Source organism: Calypte anna, chromosome 5A, assembly GCF_003957555.1.
Source record: "Calypte anna isolate BGI_N300 chromosome 5A, bCalAnn1_v1.p, whole genome shotgun sequence".
Taxonomy (NCBI): domain Eukaryota; kingdom Metazoa; phylum Chordata; class Aves; order Apodiformes; family Trochilidae; genus Calypte; species Calypte anna.
Window position 1 is genome coordinate 38673616 of NC_044251.1, and position 21848 is coordinate 38695463.

The 21848-nt window shown below is 40.9% G+C and overlaps 1 protein-coding gene across 1 annotated transcript in view; it reads right to left on the minus strand.

Moving 5' to 3' along the window:
• The window catches only part of KIAA0586 (KIAA0586 ortholog), a 79845-nt gene that overhangs the window by 7781 nt on the left and 50216 nt on the right, over positions 1-21848 (minus strand). The window contains exon 30 of the mRNA XM_030452371.1: positions 17862-17949. Coding sequence (XP_030308231.1) covers positions 17862-17949 — 88 coding nt within the window. The remainder of the gene's footprint in view (positions 1-17861; positions 17950-21848) is intronic.

Sequence of the window (21848 nt, forward strand, 5' to 3'; positions counted from 1 at the left end):
ATCTCCAGACATGGAGAATCCACTACTTCCCTGGGCAGCCCATTCCAATGCCTGATCACCCTCTCCAGAAAGAAATTATTTCTAATCTCCAACCTAAATGATGTTCTTTTGCAAGTTATTTTCCTGGATACATGTTGGGTTACTCTGGGGTCACCTCCTCTTTCAGATCAGTTTGACCTATGCAGAAAATTACCAAGAATTGCTCCAACTGCTGCTTTTCTGCAGTTCTTGCTGGGTGATTGTGTGTATCACTCAGGATCCCTATTTAACAGACACTACACAGGTCCAGGCTGAGCACAGGATCTGTGGGGATGCTCACCAAGCATCCCCCCCAATCCAGCCCCAGGAACTCCTCAGCTACACGACTGCTGGTAGGACTGGAAGAGGACAGCTTTCAGTGGATCAGAGTAAGAAGTCAAAAGCTACTTTCTATCACTTAAAACCACGATGGGAGACTTTGATGGGCTCTCTCCTGCAGACAGACAAGAGGATTTCCTGGCCAGGAGGTTTCATCCTCTCCAGCCAGGTCAGGACTCTGCACACAGACTGGAGTGAGGGCCAGGGGATGAGCATCAAGAAGAAACCAGAAACCTTGCTGTGAAACAAAGCCTTTCAGGCAGTGCTGCAGGGCAGAATTTTCTCATTTGCAAGTCACTCTTCACACAGAAAGGAGTCACTAAATGCATTTTTATAATAAAAATGTATATGGTTACATACGAAAAATAAAAAACTGTTCAAATAACAAGTGTGTTTCTAGACAATCAGAAAATAGCTGCATTTCTCCCCTCTGAATACTTCTAAATGCTAAATATTCACATGACCCTATTTGACTGTTTTGATGTTTTTCACTTTCAAAGTCACAGGGTTCTCCATAGGGAAACAGTTTGCCAAGATTCCTACTACTGTACTACCATTACAAAGATCTGGCATATCAAAGTGCTCATACCTACAGAGCAATTACTCCAATTTTTTAATTACACTTTCTGAAAAGGAGATTATGAATGTTTTACCCAGGAAAAAACAAAACAAGCCAGAATAAAACCAGCCCTGTACAGAGAGTACTTTCAAGTGATGCATTCTAATAAACACTAGGACATCTCTACTCACATTTCCAGCACACACGTTGCCAAACTTGTTAAAAACCCCTCTTTTAAATTTGTGAAACAACATAAAATGGCCATTAAAGGTTTTACCCTTTGTGCATATCAATTAACTTGGGAAAATGTTTTAGGCATAAGCAATTCTAGGTATTTTAGAGGCAAGCAATTTTTCTGTCAGCTCAGAAAGAATACTGTAGTAATCTACATAAGGATATGTTAAAAAAAGCAAAACATTAAATATCTTTAATGGATAGGGAGCTGGGAAACAGCCATTATTTAAGTGTCCAGACCCTCTTCTGTTAAAGACAGTCTAAACCTTCATTTGAAATGAGTAGCCTGTGTGATGACAAGTAACATTACCATTACAATTTAATGCCCAGGACCAGAGACTTGGAAGACTCTGAGAGTAAAAACATGTTTTTATTCTGTGTTATGTTAATGTTTGCTAAAATCTAAAATGTTTAAGCTTTGTGCAATAGAGATAAGCATCCCTCTCTTAAAAAAAAAAAAAAAAAAAGCCACACAATGATCCAAGAACCTTGGCCTGTTTTATGGGAAAGAGTAAAACCAAAATGCCTCTGCAATACTTGGGTGAATTTGAGCTGTAAATCAGCAAAATAAATGAACTGCAGAAATGTATTGCTCTGCATCTATACTATATATCCAGCACCTTACACCACCTTCTTAACTCTCTGATGCACACCACTACTTATCTTAATACAACACCCCCCTCCATCTCTTCTAACCTCTATAAAAAGGGGGAGAAGGACTGCAGGCTGCTTCCAGCAATGTTGTGCTGCTTGAAGAGTTCACACCAGTTCCCCAGCAGCAACAGGGGAACCAACAACTGTTGTTAGCAACCCAGGAGCTGCCCTGCACACACCTCTGAGCAGCACCCAGGCAGTGCCTTCCCAGACACTGAACATCCTCCTTTACATTAGGTTCTCATTTGGGCTCTTTACCTCTGGAGCTGCACACACAGGCCTGAGCTGAAACCTTGAAGATGCTGCTTGCATGAGATGGTGACACCTCCCTCCTACCATCTCCTGCCAACTGGTTTGAGAAAGCCTTGCAGCTCTTTGACATTCACTCTTCCCAGCTGAAGATGTTGGTGCCAAACTTGGTTTGTGCTCAGCGCGTCGACGTCTTTCTTCATTGCTTTGGGCCACAAGCATGATTGAGAGAGCTTGTAAGCAGCCTGAATGAAAAGCTTTTATCAGCTGTCTGGGTCTAAAAATTCCTGGCAATGGTGTAGGGAAATCAACGTGCTTGGGAATTCAGTCAGCAGGTGTGGGAGCAGCTTCCTTGCACAGGGAGGTGTGGGCTGCTGGGTGTTGAGGGGACACAACCTGGGCAGGGGAACAGCACAGACACCTGGGGCTGTTCCCTGCAACTCCTGAATTTATAGCAGCTTCCTAGGAAAAGCAGTTGTGGAAAGGTCCCTAAGCAAGCAGCTTTTGCAAGCCCTCCATGTGCCTGACAATGACATAAACCCAATTATTTAGCACAATCCTGCAATGACACCCAGTGTGTAGCAACATGGAAAGCATAAAGACAAAAAAAAATCATCTTGTCTCTTGGAATTTAATGGCTCCTCAGTATTTTACTTGAAGCAAATTCATTCATATTATATACACACACATGCACTCCCAAGTTCAGGAATGCTTACTCTGCAAGTACTAAATAAATCAATCTCCTTTCTAGCAGTTTCTTCCACATGCTCACAACAAGACCAGAAATTTAAAATGCATTATCCATTATTTTCTTTCTCTCCCTCCCTTAAGTATCTCAAAAGAACTTAGTCCTGAATATAATTCAAATCCAATACACATACAAGTTAGGGAATATGTTACCCCTTACCATCACTCTGTCACTAAGACTTTCATAGCTACATGGCCTACACAAGAGGAGAAGAGACAAATGCTTGAAAATAATAAATTCTTTATACCAGACAACATTTGAATGTCACTGTTATTGATGCACTGTTGGGTTTTTTAAAATCTTGAAGGCAGAGAACACACGTGTTGCAAGGTCTCTTGGAACAGGAATCTCTCCTGCCATGCAAAAAGCCTGGCAGAAAGGAACATGGATCATGCCTGGGGCCTCTCAGTGATTTTGTAATGCTAAGTGCAATATAGCTTTACTGCCCAGGTTACAGAGTTACCCAGTCCTTCCCTATTCCTTCAGAGAAGAAGTAAACAGTTTAATGCAAACTCATTGCCTTTTACTCTGTATTTTTGATGGCTACTTGGAAAGTGATGATTCTGGTAGCCAAGGCACAGCATTATTCACACAACCTGTGCTTAGCATGCACAGAGAGTTTCCTGGAAATGTACTCTATATCTGATAAGAAAAAATCCTCATTAAGAATCATTTGCTTGTTTACTTTTCACTTATTGAGCTTTAATGTACCATAAAAGTAAGTAATAACACCAGTGCCTTCAATACATAGGGCTTGTCTCATGCTCATTAATGTTTTAGAACACAAAACTGCCTCTGGATCCAGGAAGCTGCAGGAAAATAAGAACCAGCCAATCATATGAACTCAAATGAGAGCTTTAAAGAATTTTTTTGTTGCACACGGAGTTCAACAAAAATGTATTCTGTTCACTGTACACACGACACCAATGGGAATAAGAGCCAGTTCAAGTTCTAAGTTACCATTACTTGGGTAATAGTTTCAAGCTGCAAGGCACAGCTGTATGGGCCCAGCCAGACAGGCTATCACAGCAATGCTTTGATAGCATGGGGCCCTTAAGTGTCAGGATATAGAAAAGGCAGCAGTTGTTGGCTGTGAAAACAGTCTGATACAAACCAGATGGGGACTTACTTGATGGGCAACACAAAGGAAAACAATTGGCTCATTCAACAAAGTCAGGCCACTGCCCCAGAGAGTTAACAGAAGACAATAACAGTCAACCAGAGTTGATGCAAACAAGAAACAGCCATGTGGTTATGGTTTAAGGAATTGTTTCTCCTTAGACTAAACATAAAGTTTTGATTTCTAACTCTTATATTCATTAATTTCAGTCTAGTTTACAAGCCCCCTCTTCCTCCAAAGTCTTCCGTATAATTCATTTATGTAGCACCAGCCTTCACACACCTACTTAAATGAGAAAAAAATTCTATGACAGAGGCAGCTATATTAATCTAATGTTTCCTGAAGAATGCCACGACCACAGACAACCTTCTGAACCGTGTCAGAAGAACATTACAGATACACACAGCCCACAGTGTGTTATTAGACACATTTGCATTCATATGGCAGCACATCTACTGCTTCTTTTTGGGTTTAAATGCATAAAGCCCAGTCAGTCACATGCTGGGTTAGTGGAGTGCAGATGTCCTCCAGTTCTGTGAAGAGTTCTTCTGGTTTCTTACATTTTTTCAGAAGTAAGCTTTAGATCAATTATGTTACCACATAACAATTTCATTTGTCAGACTGCAGTTAAAAATCTATTAAAAGAGCTCCAACCAAACGTTCTTTGAAGGAATCAAAAATTAAAAAATCGGCTATTTCAGATGTAACTCAAACAATCCCCAGCCCATTCATTTTTAGAAGCTTGTAGAAGACTGTGGTCCAAAATCTTAATTGCTCTTGCTGTTTTATTACAGGAAATATAAAAGTGACATGTGCAAAGGTATTTTGATTACAAATTACTTACAGAGATTGCACAATAACTCAGACCTCTAAGGGCCTTCTGCAGTTTCACTCTCAGACTAAAAACATCTGAACTTTAATATACTTGAAAATATTCCCTCTGGCAGGCTCTGCAGTGCAGCACTCTACAGGAGTGTGAACAGTTGGATGGTACAGTCTAAAAGTCAGTCACATACATGGATACTCAAGGAAAATGCAGCAACATGCAGATGTCCTGGATGCCTTAAGAAATCCCAATGTCTTGGGACCCATCAGCTTCTGCTCAGCACCACACATCCCCTGAGCTTCACTGCTTCTGGAGATTGCTTGATGGTTAATTCACAGATTTCCAAGCTAGCTGTGCTTGCACAATTTAAACATCTTCTAAACATGCTACTAGGACCTACAGTGGGTACACATGAAGTCTGCTCTTCCTAAAAGCTTCACTCTCTATGTAGATTTGCAAGGGTTAAATAATTGGATGCGTAGGTCTCATTGAACAGCTCATGCTGTACAGAGTCAGGGTGTTTGCCCTTAAAGAAAGAAAGTCACAATCATAGAACGGTTTGAGCTGGAAGATACCTTAAAGCTCATCCAGTTCCAGCCTCCCTGCCATGGTCAGGGATACCTCCCACCAGCCCAGGTTGTTCCAAGCCCCATCCAACCTGGGCTGAGACACTGCCAGGGAAGCCACAGCTTCTCTGGGAAACGTGGCACAGGGGCTCAGCACCCTCACACCAAACTATTTCTTCCTCATGTCCAACCTAAATCTCCCCTCTTCCAGTTTGAAGCCCTCACCCCTTGTCCTTCTACTCCATGCCTTTGTAAAAAGTCCTGCCCCAGCTTTCTTGCAGACTTACACAACTAAGGAAGTGTAAAGTCAGGCCCTAATTGTCAACTTAAGTGGCTTTAGCTTTTAGCTGCTGGGGTGCTCAAGCCTGCGAGCAGAGCTTTACTTCAAAAAAAGACTAAAACACAGCCTTGGCAACACTGGAAGCAGCCACCACACACTATAGGTAGAAAAGCAAGGTTTTTACTGCAGTTTCCTGCTGTACACACAGAGCCAGCACTCCAACAAAGCCCTTGTGTGCTGTGCTCTAAGCTAAAACATCTCTCTGGCAGAGCCATGAGGCTTATTTCCAAAAGTGCAGCCAAATTCTCAAAACCCCTGATGAAGGGATGGGTTGCCATATCGTAGCAGAGAAGATTTTGCCTCCAGTGCTGCTATTATTCATTTTACACATCATCTACACCGACGTCACAAGACATTTTTTTACAGACAGCAGAAATTTTGGGTCAAAACCCTCTTCACCAAGCCTCAGAGACACTGGCTGTCACAGCCTTGCTTCGAAAAGAAGATGAGAGAAGAGCAAAAACCTCTTTAAATCCCAGGTCTGACTACAGAGGCAAACTGCAAATCCTCTTGTAAAAATGGTTTTGGACACTGCTCATCAGAGGATGCTTCCACAAAGCACAGCATGGCAGGGCCAGCTGGAGCAGGACTGCTCCTCAAAGTGAAGGCTCCAACAGGAAACTGCTCCCCCCTTGCTTTTTTCTCTCTCTTTCTAAAGTTTTTTGGGGTTGGGTTTTTTTTTTTCTGAGTCAGGAAGGAAGCTTCATCTTCAGAAACAAAATTCCCTGTGTAATCTCCCCACTTGCCTTTCTCTAGGAGCGGGTCCAATTACTGAAATAAGCAAGAGGAGTTAATGGTGTGTTTGCACTGTAACTCCAAGGAGTAAATATTTCCCATTTATAATTTCGGATTTATGTAACAGGGCACAATGGTAGCTGTTAAGTAAATGAAACCATTTTCTCATGATCTGTAGTTATGGTTTTAGGATTATGAAAACAAACTAAAAAAAAAAAAACAAACCAGAAACAAAACAAAACAACAGAAATTAAGCAACTGCCAGCAAATTCCATGCTTTTTTACTTCTACTGAAGATACAATGGCCTGACAAGGACAGAAACTGCAGCTGTTTTATTGTCTTTAAACAAACACAGCTCTGCCTAACTCCTGCAATATGTACAGTGCATAAAACGAGGCCATGATATGCAACCCCAAGACTGCTACTTTTCTGTAAGAACCTAAATTAGGATGGAGGTCAGCAAATCACCTCATGTTAAATCTAACCTGCTTTGCTTGCATAATTCTGAGCCAAAACAGAGCTGCAGTTCTACCAGATACAGAAAAATGTTTGCATATTATGATTTTATGTTTTGTTCTGACATTAAAAAAAAAATAGAGTTAATGGAAAGTCAAAGTCATGCTATGTACAAAGCCAACCAGCTACCTCCCTGCAGCCAAAGCACTGGGAGTGGAAAAAATGCATTTCACAGAACTTGTACATATTTTGTGTCACACTCAACAACTTTCTCTCAGGTTGTTTAGAGCTGTGCTTAAAATCAGTTCCTACTTCTTTAAAAGCCAAATATGTTTTAGGTTAGAGAAGAAAAACAACACAAATACAAAGGTCCTGAATCTAAATTAGGTTTTTCTAGGTTTTGGGTATTTTTTTTTCTTGAATGACAGCATTCATGATAAAAAACCAGAGCACAGTAGTGCACAGACAAAATTTAACCCATCTCCATCTTTTATTGCTGTTCCAATTGCAGTCACCAAAAGCACACTTGAAACTGGTAATTCAGAGATGAGGAATTGTTGTATTTTACTTTACAAATTAGTTTTGCAGAAGACAAAAAAGTGTTTTGAGCAAGTTTTACATTTGCACACGTTATTCAACACTATTACAAAACACAGCCCCACACTCAACCTCAGCAGTGAGCAACAAGTCACACATGGCAAGTTTCATCTTCACTCACCAGTCCTTACCTTATTTTAAGAAAAAAGCTACTTTGGCAGACTGCATTTCTCAAAATCAGCACGTTATCAAAGAGTAGTATTACTGTTATTTATATAGGATTCTCCATGTAGAAGACATCCTAGATAACATTTGCTCTCTGCTGTTGCCTTATTGGAAAGTTTCCTGAGCTCCCAGTCTTAAGAAATGAATCACTTGGGCACTGAAAACTTGTATTTATATTAATTATAAGCAGCCTTTGGGTCACTGTACTGAGAAGCTGGTGCTGGGAAAACGTGGCCTCTCTTCAGTGCATGAAGAAGGGTTTTTTACTCCTAAAGTATCTAGAAAAATAATGAAGTACATAGGTAATGACACTGCTCAAGAACATGAAAACTGCCCATAAATCAAGCCCTCTCACAGTATAATAAGCAGTTAAAAAATATAATTTTACAACATAACTTTGAACACCAATCACCTAAGTATCTGTCTTTATTGGCTAGTTAGACTTATTAATAAACTTTACAGCTATGCCTTGCCTCTGCTAGCAGTACAAAAATATACAAAGCATTAAAAATGACAAAGAAAAGCATTTAATGGCTTAGAATGACAGCTTTTTTACATTCCCCATCTCCTTCATTTGTCTCAAACAGTCTGAAGGACTTCAGAAGAGACAGTTCCTTGATAAGAGGGGAGGCCACAAAGCCACTTCTTCCTCTGCCACCAACCCTTCCCTGCTCTACCAGCCCAATGCTGGATCCAGGACCAGCAATTTCACTTCTAATTTTTCCTTTCTCTTTTCCTTTTTGTTCTCTTTTCTCTTGCTATTCCTCTCTCTACAGAACTAGGTTTCCTAGTTACAGCTTTAACACCCACCAGTTCTATTAAACACAGCTTTGTCATTGCACCACATAGGGTGTCATCTTTACTTTGTCCTGCTGGGACCCAACAAGAGCCTCCATGTTTCCAACCTTTGGAACAAGGCAGAGAGTCAAAATCCATGGGTTATTCCTCACTCACATGAAGCTCCACCACTCAGCATACACACTTGCATACTTGTCATTTCTCTTCTACACAGCCACTCCACAGCTGGCTCCTTCCAGTTTTGATGGAGTGCTTTAAAAAGCTGAGTTGAGAGCTCTTTACATGAGGCAAAGGATGCCCAAAGATCACCAAAACCAAACCAGCAGGGAAAGCAGAAGCTGTTCCTTCTCTTGCATTGCTCTCAGACATGCACAAAGCACTGAATTCTAAAGGGCAACATCTGCCAGAAAAAAAAAAACCACGACAAACTCAGCATACATGGAAGGCAGAAAGCCTCCACTTCTATCACAGTGCTCTATGTGTTTCTCCAAGCTGAAGTATGTTTGGAATACTCCTTGTCTTCATCTTGTGTCACCACACCACCTCCATGCACTGTGTTGCCAGCACCCAAAGGCATCATAGAATCACAGAATCATAGAATTGGCTGGGTTGGAAGGGACCTCAGAGATCATCAAGTCCAACCCTTGATCCACTCCCACTGCAGTTCCCAGCCCATGGCACTCAGTGCCACATCCAGGCTCTTTTGAAATATCTCCAGACACGGAGAATCCACTACTTCCCTGGGCAGCCCATTCCAATGTCTGATCACCCTCTCCAGAAAGAAATTCTTTCTCATCTCCAACCTAAACCTCCCCTGGCACAACTTGAGACCCTGCCCTCTTGTCTTGATGAGAGTTGCCTGGGAAAAGAGCCCAACCCCCCCCTGGCTCCAACCTCCTTTCAGGGAGTTGGAGAGAGTGATGAGGTCTCCCCTGAGCCTCCTCTTCTCCAGCCTCAACAACCCCAGCTCCCTCAGCCCTTCCTCACAGGAATTCTGCTGGATCCCTTCACAGCCTCCTTGCTCTTCTCTGGACCTGCTCCAGCACCTCAATCTCCTTCCTGAGCTGAGGGGCCCAGAACTGGACACAGGACTCAAGCTGTGGCCTCACCAGGGCTGAGTACAGGGGCAGAATCCCTTCCCTGGACCTGCTGGCCACACTGTTCCTGATCCAGGCCAGGATGCCATTGGCCTTCTTGGCCACCTGGGCACACTGCTGGCTCATGTTCAGCTTCCTATCAATCCAGACTCCCAGGTCCCTTTCTGCCACTCTGTGCCCAGCCTGGAGCTCCCCATGGGGTTGTTGTGGCCAAAGTGCAGGACCCCAGCTCTGATACTGATGCAGGACTTCCTGCTCTGATACTGATGCCTTTTATAAAAGAAACAAAACTTTCACACTAAAAAAGAAACGTGAGATAAGTGGCCTACTTAGAGAACTGTTAATCCACGGAAGGATAATCACCCTAAAAGATCCTACAGTGCATCTGCCAAGTGACCTAACCCAGAGTCAGCAAGCAGCAGCTCTACCTGAGACTGCTGGAATGGTTCCTGACTCCAGCTCAGCTGGCACGGATGCACCAGGCTGAAAACAAGAGTGTCTGAGGAGTGTGAAAGCATCTTACTCAGGTAACTGCCTTTGCAGGCTCTGATCTCTGGCTGAGGCTGCAGGATACTCCTGGAGGCAGAACTCCAACCAAATGCTCTGCTGAGTAAGAAGATGACAATGCTATTTCTTGCAACACGTTTTGTTACAGTGACATACTGAGGAGCACCACTTAGAACCAGGAATCTCAATTTAAATTCATTTCCCATCACTGCTAATGAATAGGCACACAAATTAAAGTAGTACAAGATCATAAAAATCTAATACTTCTTTACAACATTATGATGTGTAAAGGGACTTCAGACTCAATTATATGTATATGTGAGTAACAGGCTCAGAAGAGACTATCCTGATCCTTTTCCATGACCTGCCACACCACCCAGGCCCCAGAACAGCAAAGCACACTTCCTTTTCTAGCTTTACATCAGCTCTTTCTTATTGAACCATGGGCTCAGAGCTGTGGAACCACTAATTTGTGAGAAACTTCTCCCTCTAGAGAAGAGCTGACTGGAAACAGCCCTGGGGCTGATGTAAGCATTAAGTACAGGGGGAGTCTCTGTCCTTAGGTGGCTTGCCCAAGCCCATTAATTTTTTGTGTGTGTCCCCCATTTATATAAGCAATGTTTGCATGAAAGGGGAAAGCAGGTCAGCCCAGTCAGCTTGCTGCCATCTGCTTTTATTCAGAGTTACTCAAGACCAGTGCCAGTGGGATCAGTGCCCATTTAGGGGGTTTATTGTGTGTGTTTATTTTTTGCTCTTTACAATGAAGGCAACAGCAATTACTGTAAGTTTGTAAAAGTGCATACAAATCATAATACACAATACAAAGCTGCTTCAGTCAGATCCTAGCGTGTTTACAGATCCTACACAGGCTGTGAGAAAGGCTCTTTTGGCACAACAATTTGGAGAGGCTGGAGAGGAGTGTGGTGGTGTCCAGGAGATCTGAGACTGTATTTAATATTTGATACCAAGCCCCTGCTCTGCTTGCAATTCATGGTGCCTCCAGCTGATTTGCCACCCCTAGAGAATCTCACACAAATAAAAGCATCACATTCTAGCTTGGCCCCACAATAGGTGGATTTATACAACTGGAAAGTGGTAAAAGATCAAAGGTAGGATGGCAAAGTGGGTACCTCAGTTTTAGGGCTCTCAGCTTGTACATTCCAACCTTTAAGAGTGGAGATGCAGCAGCAGCAAGAGGTACTCTCCTCTTCATGAGGATCATGCATAGAATGTGCCTGGTCACTAGAGATGCAAGCTACAAAAAAAAGCCTCACAAGCCCTGAGCTAATCAAAAAACCCAACCCAAGCCCTGCAAAAAGGGAAAAATTAGAAAAATCTGGATAACTCAACAGTGCACGTACGAGACAACAGTGCCACATGCAGCTCAGTGCTGTGGTTCCAGCAGGTAGTCAAGAGTGGTTGAAAAGCAGAAGTGATTATTAATTTTTTAAAAAAAGAATTTCTAATAAATTTGGAAATGAAATCCTTTAATGATTAATTTGTACTTGAGAAGATCCACAGAAGCCTCTGGTGCCTGCATGACATGACACAGACAGCTGATGCTCAGCAAGGAGGCATAATGGGCACAACATGATATTTTGAGGCAAAAAGGACACACAAACTCCAGAAGGTACCTTGGATGCAGCAATGCCATGGGGTTTTCAGCTTATCCACATGAAAAAGAGACCAGAATCCCTCATTACTTGTACCTCACAGCCTCCAGTTATGAGTGAAATATCAGGCTTAATTTTGTCACTTTCCTGAACTTTAGGTTTATGATATATAAAGTGCATTCTAAGGGATGCCCTAGGTCACTGCATTAGATCACCTACAATCCTTTAAAACCTGGGCTTGAAGAGGGAATCAGATGGGATTTCTGGATATGTACTTTGAGCCCCCCAAAATCTGAAAAAAGATAAGTAAAAATCCAATTATTTGACAGTCTCCATAGGAAGTAATCCTTTAAGTAGTGATCATGTCAATTTGAGTAAGTTTTTCTTTCCCTTTCTCCAGAAAAAACCCAACTTTTGCTGGAATTTTAGTGAAAATCCATGTTGCTGTATGCAGACCAGGGGAGGGATTTGGTACAGGATACACCCTGAACCTCAGCATTAGAAGTGGAGTTCAAACCCCAAACTTCTTCTACCTGCTCAAGAAATGAGGCTACAGATTACAGCCTCACCCCCTGAAATTAAAATTTCTGCTTCTATGAGCAGAAAGACATCTTAAAGACCACACTGGCAGATTGACAACTTAATTGAATGCTGATCAGTAAGAAAAGATCCAGGTGATCCGTGGTGTGGGACTGGACTACAGAAGAGAATGTCTTACTTGAGCATAATAGTCAGTAGTAAATCCTCAGACTGTGAGGCACCATGAACCCACTGGGTAAAGTTTTCTCTAAGTATAAGGTGTAGGTTGTTGGGTTTTGGGTTTTTTTGTGGGTTTTTTGTTTTTCATTCCTCTACCTGATTACTTGGATTTCAATTAACTAAGATGCCTCAAAAAACCACCCAACCAAACAAAAAAAGCAACAACAAAACCAATTAAATTACATTCAAGGAGTCTAAAAAGCATACCAGGGAGGTTTGTGCTTCACCAGCTCTCTGAGCTTGTAAGTTATTCCTGTTTGTTAATGACTTCTGCACAAATAAGCAAGTGAAAGAAAGGTCAAGAGACCAGATGATGCTTTCCCAGAAAGAGATCTTTCTGGAATGGCTTCCAGCATGTGCAGAGTCCCATGAAACCCACAGCAGTTCCTGGGGCTCAGTTTGTCAGGACCCAAACCTGAAGCAGCAGAACACACCCACAGAAGGACACCACTGTCTACAGTAACAGTTCTACCCAGGATGTCACCTCAAGCTATGAAAAAAATCCAAGTTTTGATTGGAAAATAACTGCAGTAACTCAGTGGGGAAAAAGCAACCATAGATATAAACTGGCACTTCTTAGCAGCTAAATGATATTTACAAAAGTCAAGGAATTCAAAACTCCTGTTCCAAATTACTTAAGGTAATTCAAACTAGAACCTCCCTAATGTGGCTACTGAGGATTTTATGTGGGGATATTATACAAAATCCATTCTTATTACTCAGTTGCATGTTTTCCAACACATGAGATATCCCATAACTGCTCTGGTCACATGTGCAGAAAAAGCAAATGAAAACTTTTGGAGAACTGATGTTCACTTGGAGCACCTAAAAGCCAATGACTACTTACAGAAAAAGCAGATTTTCTGTGGGAAACACAGCTATGCATTTCCTGACTTGGCTGGATGTAAAATCTATTAACTGAATTGTGTCAGGAAGCCATCTGATATCATGGGGAGGTGACTGTATAGGAAAACCAGAGTCAAAACAGAGCAGAAATCAGAGTTCTGAAGCAGCACTGAAAAACTTACAAAAAAAGTTAACAGGACATTTGCTTGAAAAATCCCATAATTATAGCTAAATTATATAATTACTTAATTATCCAAGATCTTATACCAGAAATGCTGATGAGGGACTTTTTAGGATGCCAGGTACTGATAGGTCCAGGGGGAATGGCTTCAAACTAGAGGAGGGGAGATTTAGATTGGAAATTAGGAGGAAGTTCTTCCCCATGAGGGTGGTGAGACCCTCTGGGCACAGGTTGCCCAGGTAGGTGGTGGAAGCCCCATCCCTGGAAGTTTTTAAGGCCAGGCTGGACAGGGCTCTGAGCAACCTGATCTGGTGGGAGAGATCCCTGCCCATGGCAGAGGGGGGGTTGGACCTAGATGATCTTAAAGGTCCCTTCCAACCCTGAAAATTCCATGATTCTAATAAAATTAGTCAAATTCAAATAGCAATGTAAGCTACACAAACTGTTTCTAGCTCTCAGGCTGCAGTGGTCATCTCTACAGTGTGAAAGAAGAGCTCTGTTATGCTTCACAAGCTGCTGTCTTCAGGGTGGTATGGACAGTCTTTAGCAAAAGCCTTAATGAGACTCAGGCCAAAAAATGGAACAGCAGGATATGAGGGAGAAAGCAAACTTTCAGCAGAATTGTTGTTAAGGTTGTTAAGAGTTTCACCAAAACAGTTCCAATTCCAAGAAAAAAAAATAAAGACCTTTAGACTTATCTTAATCTTCTTCCTTCCTCCAAGCATCTGTTAGAGATTTGCCTCATGCCACAATAGTTTTAAGAAAAAAATAACCTGAATCAGAGCAATTTCTGGCTAAAGAAGAGAGGCAAAGAAATGTTTTGTAATATCCCTGTTTCCAGGATTACAGCATAATGGCCATGTTAACCCAGGAGTAGCTCATTTTCAATACCAAACAGGAACTCTGGAAGCTTTATTTTTTCATACAGATTGTTTTATGGGCTTCTTGCCCTCTTAATCATTTATTGCACAGATCATCTCCTCCCACAAGCAACTGTGCAATCTCTCTGTGGCAACAAAGCCAATTGCTTCGTGTCCCAATGTTACTTTCCCATGTACTTATGGCTGCCTGAATATAATTCACTAGCTGGAGATAAAAAGAAATTACTATCATGAAGCTGTGCTCTCTAAGTCACATTCTGAGAGTCTGTGCTGTAGAAAAATAATTAAGTGAAGATACATCTACCTCTTGGTTCTGAGCTGCTCATATTAAAGTTTAAAAACGCTCTGCAGCCAAGCCTTGCCACCTGTTATTTCATTTTAATATAAAAGTTCTGAATCATCTTAATCATGAGCCTAAAAATGCTCATATTCTAGAAATATGTGCATTCACCAACCACAACAATTATTATCATATTAAACGTATGAAGATATATGAAAGAATAGCACAAAGATTAAAGGGTATTCTTAAGCCAAAAATACATATGCATGTATATTATGTACTCCAAATATATATTTTCAAACCACTGTCTCCACTGTGTCTAGAGAAGGCACACATTTCAATTAATAATACATTCAGGCTTTATTTTCAGCTGTAACTTTCAGGAGACATTGCCCTTTCAGGCATGATATTGTAACAGTCCTACTGAACTTCAACTTTCATTAGAATACATCAATCAACTTTCTTTCAGTAAAAACACATGTTCACTGCAGACCACAAAAATTTTTAAACAACAAAAGAAAGCTCTGTCATCTATATCTATTTATGACCATAGGCAAAAGATGAATCAAATCTTGTCAAGTATTTATTAATAAAATAAAAAGCCTTTTTTTTACATCCAACCTTAAGTGGAGAACAATTTCCCTTTTATCCCAACACCCTGAATTCACACTTCAGTTCAGGCCTCCAGATTTTCTAAGCTCTAATATCAACACATATACTCACACTTTAAACTCTGAAAAAATACCTAAATGATCCTGCCTTTGAAATGCTTCTCCATTTTCAGGCAAGTACTCACTGTCCCTTGCTATCTCAACAAAGGCAACCATTTGACATGAAGTTTTCATAAAGAGGGTGCTTTGAACTTAGAGGAACAGATGTGTTTCATTTTAAAATGTTGTATTTACTTAAACCCACATCTACTTATCATGTTGCAAATTTTCATTTTTCCTTCAAATGATTCTTATTAATTTTTACCCTCAAATTTTTGACTGATTAAGTTAGCTGTGGTGAAGACAAGACCTTCTGGTTAAAAGTGACAGACAGTTGTTTCCATTTGCAAATCCTCTAGATTTTTATTGGCTCATTAAGTATGTATACTTTGAATGAGATTTAAATTATCTTGGTCTATAAATCATCATCTTTTTTTTGTGCCTTTCAAAGAAAATTGACTACTGCCATCTCCTGGTCAAACATCTTCATCTGACACACAGACATAGTTGGACTGTGCCCAAATACCTTGCTTGTATTGCACTCTAGCTAATTTTGGGGATTTTTTTTTTTTTTTAAAGGTAAATATTCCAGAAAACAACAGATTAGACAGAATACCTTTTACTCTATTTCCATCCCTCTCCAACACCCTACTCAATGATACAGACTGGAAGTGCTGTCTTCTTAAAACCTTGACACAAAGTTGAGGTCCAAAAGCATGAAGTGTTAGGAAGATGATCCCCCCTTCCCTCCTCTCTTGTGATTAATAGGAAGGAGTGGGAAGAAGGAGAAAAGGAAGACACCTGACACCACCATTAAGGAAAACTCCTTTTAAATTTGGAAAAAGTTGGTCCTGCAAGGCACATAGCACATAATTTTCTTTATAGCCACTTAGAGGTCATCCTCAACTTACTGGAAATTCACTTTTCTTAGGCAATTTGGGTTTTCTGAAGACCAGAATAAAAAGGCTGTTATTTCTATTAGAAAAAAAGTCACTGAAATATTTTTTCACCAATATTAAGGAGTTAACCTCCACTTTTTAATAAATTCTTTGTTTACCAACTTTAAAAACATGTGCTGACAAAAGTCCCTACAACAAAATACTTAAATATAATGAACAGTTGAAACACAATAATTCCAACACAATTATAATTCAATTATATGTTTAAAAAAATTTAATGGAAAAAGTTCAAAGAATTCTTTTAAAAAGGGCTTGAAGGATGAATTTGTCTATACTGGGTGGAGCAGTTCTAATTGCATGTATCATAGACATGAAGTGGTTTAGATTCCTGTTCTTAGCACTTCAGATTAAAACTGCCCCACATCTCAACACTACCACCTTCACAAACTTATTACCTGCTAAAACAATCTCTTATGACAGTAATATGCACAACTTGTTACTCCAACACTGACTTGGAGTATGTAAACTAAAAATATTCATAGAATCATAGAATTAGCCGGGTTGGAAGGGACCTCAGAGATCATCTAGTCCAACCCTTGACCCACCGGAGCAGTTGCTAGACCATGGCACTGAGTGCCACATCCAGTCTTTTTTTAAATGTCTCCAGGGACGGAGAATCTACCACCTCACCGGGCAGTCCATTCCATAGCCTAATCACCCTCTCCGTGAAGAAATTCTTTCTAATATCTAACCTAAACCTCCCCTGGCACAACTTAAGACTGTGTCCTCTTGTCTTGTTGAAGGTCGTCTGTGAAAAGAGTCCAGTTCCCACCTCGCTACAGCCTCCTTTCAGGTAGTTGTAGACAGCAATGAGGTCTCCCCTGAGCCTCCTCTTCTTCAGGCTGAACACCCCCAGCTCTCTCAGCCTCTCCTCATAGGGCCTGTGCTCAAGTCCCTTCACCAGCCTGGTTGCCCTCCTTTGGACCTGTTCCAGGACCTCTACATCCTTCTTAAACTGAGGGGCCCAGAACTGGACACAGTACTCGAGGTACACAGTACTCTCCTTCTCATACTGTATCCCTAAAACTTTTAACACACACTGATAAGTAATCTCCAAAAAATAATTACCCATGGATAATAGAGTCCTTGACAGAAGAAAAAAATCACTGTTACACACTAACTTAAGGCCCATCCTCAAACCAGACCATTTTAACAAGGAAAATGCCTGTTTTTTTTCACATTGGCACCATCTTAACTTCATGTTATCCTTCAGTTCTCCTCCAGTACCCCTGTGCTTTGTCACACATATAAATCCCTGCCAACTATCACTACATTATGAATATTCTGTTTGCTGAACAGTGCTCTATAAAGCAATTAGCATTCAGCTGACTACATAACATGCACAATGTAATGCTCTTGGCAAATAAAAATTTAAATAAATACTTAATTGAAAGGACACTGATGACTTACATAAAAACCCTCTTCCCATCCATTCAGGGCACCCCAACAACATCACAACTATGTACACAGATATAGACACACATTATAAATGTCTGGAAATTCTGGAATTTGGGAGTCATGAAAATAAAGTTTTGAAAATCAGGATTTATTATACATGAGTATTCACTTAAAATTGGCATGCTTAACTGAAAGAACTACATTTAGGTGTTGACATTGCTTTACCTTCTTTTTGCAGCTCTTCAGACTTCCTTCTCACAAATATCACTCGGGGTCTCACAGTCTCAACCTGTGCAGCTCCTTCACTCTTCTCCTATGTATCACATATTAAAATCATATTAGCAAGCTGACTTTTGATGTAAAAGCACTGTGAAAGCTTCAAGAAACATCCAAAGAGGTTTTTAAAGATTCATTAAAGGATATGGCACTTGTTCTTCTTCCTTTTGACTTCAAAAGAATTCAGATCTGACTTAGCCCATTGCAATGCTGTTTCCTCTACACTAACATCCTGGGAGCAGTAGTTAGGCAATGTGCCATTTAAACCTGAGGACACAGGAGACCCTCAATTTCTACTTAGAGTGTGTGGTGGAAAGAATGCAATATTTCTCTGGCTTTCTTCAGTACCCCAGGACTTCTCCCTAGGTATTACCTCCTGAGTAAAAAGGGAAGGTTGAAAGGGAAAAGAAAAAAACAAGAAAAAATTCAGCAAACGGTTTGGAAAACCCATGCCAAGAATAAAATTTCTTTGACAATGTTTTTAAAACCATTTGCCTAAAATTCTCTTCAGGACCTAGGTCTGAAACAATGCTTATGGGAAAAGAGTTTGTTTGAAGGAACAAATGCTCTGCATGTTAAAAAGGGAGACATTATCTCTGTCAAGTACACTTGTCATCTTAGGTGTTATATGGAACAGGAACTGTGGCCCAAGGACATTCCACTATATGTAGAGAGGAAACAGAAAAAGTGGAAAACGGAAAAAGGGGAAAACGGAAAAGGGGGGAAACAGAAAAGGGGGGAAACAGAAAAGGGGGGAAACAGAAAAGGGGGGAAACAGAAAAGGGGGGAAACAGAAAAGGGGGGAAACAGAAAAGGGGGGAAACATAAGAGCCACAGAGACCTAGAAGACTTAAGCATTCCCTTAGATAAACAATTATTTGATTTCATAAGTTTATCCTGTAGATGAACAAAAAATTCATAGTGAAAATTCTTAAAAAAAGAGGAACACAAGGAAGATCTGAAATGTTTGGGATCACACAGCATTTGAAACCTGTGGGACTGCAGAGAAAATCATTTGCCCTGCAAAGCAATGGCAGAGGTTTTCTCTTGAAAACCAGATGACAAAATATCAGTGGTATTTTATTCCCCAAAGGTTAAAAAGGAAGAAAAGGAAAGTATACTGCAGTTCTCTAAGAGAAACCCTCTACTACTGTGGAGGCTACAAGTGAAACAAATAGCCAAAAATATAGATGAAAATAAAGTTTTTATGTCTGGCAGACAACAGGCATGGTGCAACCAGGGCTTCCCATTTCTTTCAGCTAATAAGTGTCTCCTACAGCAAGAAGAATGACACTGCTTCTCATGTACTTCATGATCATTTAAGTCAGTGTTGCCAAAATCAGAAGGAAGAAAAAGATAAGCTGTCCAGTCCCTGTTTTATCCTCAGTGGCTGCATGGATGTGTTTACTACACTTCTCAGTGACCAAAGAGTGGAGAGGGGTAGAGCAGTAGATGCAATGTCACCTCTAACATGCCCCAACACAGCCTCACCAGCACAACAGGGAGCTCAAGCTGACAAAAGTGAACATGGACACATCTCAGATTGAGCTGGTGTCTTCACAAGGAACCATGGGCATGGGCAGAGCTGTAAGGATTGGCTCCAACTTGGGCACCTCTACACATCTTGGATGTTGACTGACTCTGTTCAGTGTTTAAAGCTACCAAGTTTTGAGTTGAGGTGGTTTTCTGAAGCAGGAAATGTGACTGAAGGCCACCTATGAGGAGAGGCTGAGGGAGCTGGGGGTGCTCAGCCTAAAAAAAAGGAGGCTCAGGGGAGACCTCATCACTCTCTCCACATCCCTGAAAGAAGGTTGGAGCCAGGGGGGCGTTGGGCTCTTTTCCCAGGCAACTCTCAGCAAGACAAGAGGGCAGGGTCTCAAGTTGTGCCAGGGGAGGTTTAGGTTGGAGATGAGAAAGAATTTCTTTCTGGAGAGGGTGATCAGGCATTGGAATGGGCTGCCCAGGGAAGTAGTGGATTCTCCGTGTCTGGAGATCTTTCCAAAGAGCCTGGATGTGGCACTGAGTGCCATGGGCTGGGAACTGCAGTGGGAGTGGATCAAGGGTTGGACTTGATGATCTCTGAGGTCCCTTCCAACCCAGCCAGTTCTATGATTCTATGCCACAGAAAATTAAATGTAAGCAGCATAAGAGTACACTTAGGAGTCCACTTGAAGTGGTTTTTTGTTTTGTGTTGCATTTTTAACACAGCAAATGAAAAAACAGTTCAAACTCAGAGGTGCAAAGACAAGTGGAGATAACAGAGATTCATAACCTACAATTATGCAATCCCAGAATATCAAAATAAACCATGACTTTTGAAATCCTAAAAATGAAATCTAATGAGAATACCAAAGTGACAATCCCACTTTAAGAATGTTGATTGTGTAAAAACATTCAAGCTTATAGAAGAACATCATTAAAACATTTTGCAACTACCTGATTTTAACAACTCATTTGGGAATTCAAATGATTTAGATTTACCATCTAAAGATTGCCATCTTTAGATTTTGATGCCAAGCATTTCAGAGATTTACCATCTTTGAAATGTTTGGCCACAAAAATGACACTCAGTGTTCATGTCCTTCCTGTGATCAAAATGATTTATCTAGAATAGGAAGAGCCCAGCTTCCTCCTAGTCATCTCTTACTTCTTAGAACTAAGAGTACAGGGGCAAAGTGGCCACAAATAACATTTAATCCCTGTATCATTGCACAAGAATGGACAGAAGGGGTCAAACCAGAGATGCATTTAGTCTGGCATCCTATCTATCAGTGGCTAAAAGCATATATAAATCTCAAAAAAATACAATGCCAGAAATGGAGGAGCAGCCAAGGAATTTGAGTTGGATAAGGAAATTCCTGTATGACTTAAACCATTTGTTTTGGAGTGAGTGATCACCCAAACTTCACTCTTCATGGCTAAAAGGCATTTGCTTCTGCCCATAAAAAGGCAATGCTCTTTCTGTCAGTCAAAATTTGATCTACATGTCAATGCCAGGAAGCAAACAAGTGGGTAGGTATCTGGCAGCTCCATATCACTGCCACAACCTCTCTGAAATGAGGATCCTCATCAGACAGATTACAGAAACCACCCAAGCTTTGCCAAAAGAAACCCCAACATGCAGGGGGACCATTCCCAATTCAATCCAAACACAGCTCTACCAAACCCAAAGCCCAGCTGGAGACCATTTGAAATACAATGTATTGTTTCAGATCTCTCAATAAACACCATGAAAAGTCAAGGTTTGCTCCCAAAGAGATCTGTCTTTGCTTTGTACATAGATGGTAAGAGTTTCATTAGAGTGAAGGCAAACTCTGCCTAGAGATGATGAACAAGATGTGAAACAACTGACATGAGACTCAGTGACCAACTTGGGAAGAAAGCTTTTAAGAATTGTAAAGTTATTACAGCCTTGAAAACTGCACAGAATGAATCATTCTGAGTATCTCTTGCTCTGTTAGCTGATATTTTGTTACCAGAAAATCTGTTTCCTCCAGGCAGGTGACAAAGCAGATGCCCAAGGGTAGATCAGAATAGAGATACTCTATTCAGAACTAATCTGATCTAATAGAGATCAGATTTCCCAAACTGAAAATAGGTGTCAGGTTTATCATTGTTACATGGCAGACAAATATAAAAAGCTTTTATATCATCTGCTACAGGGATTTGATTTTTTTTTTTTTTAAAGGGAAAGATGAAGACATCTAGAAAAGGATCTTACAGCTTTGCTCCATGCAGGACAGATGTTTACACTGGTTATTGCTTATAGGTATAGTCAATTCATAGTGAAGAAAAAAATATAGGCTGTGAGAAGGAGTGATTCAGAACACCCACATACAGGAAGAGATTATTTTGTTCTGAGGAAAACAAAAAACCCAGAACAAACAAAACCACACACACAAAGTTCAGGGTTGGTTTATTTGGTTTGGAGGGAGG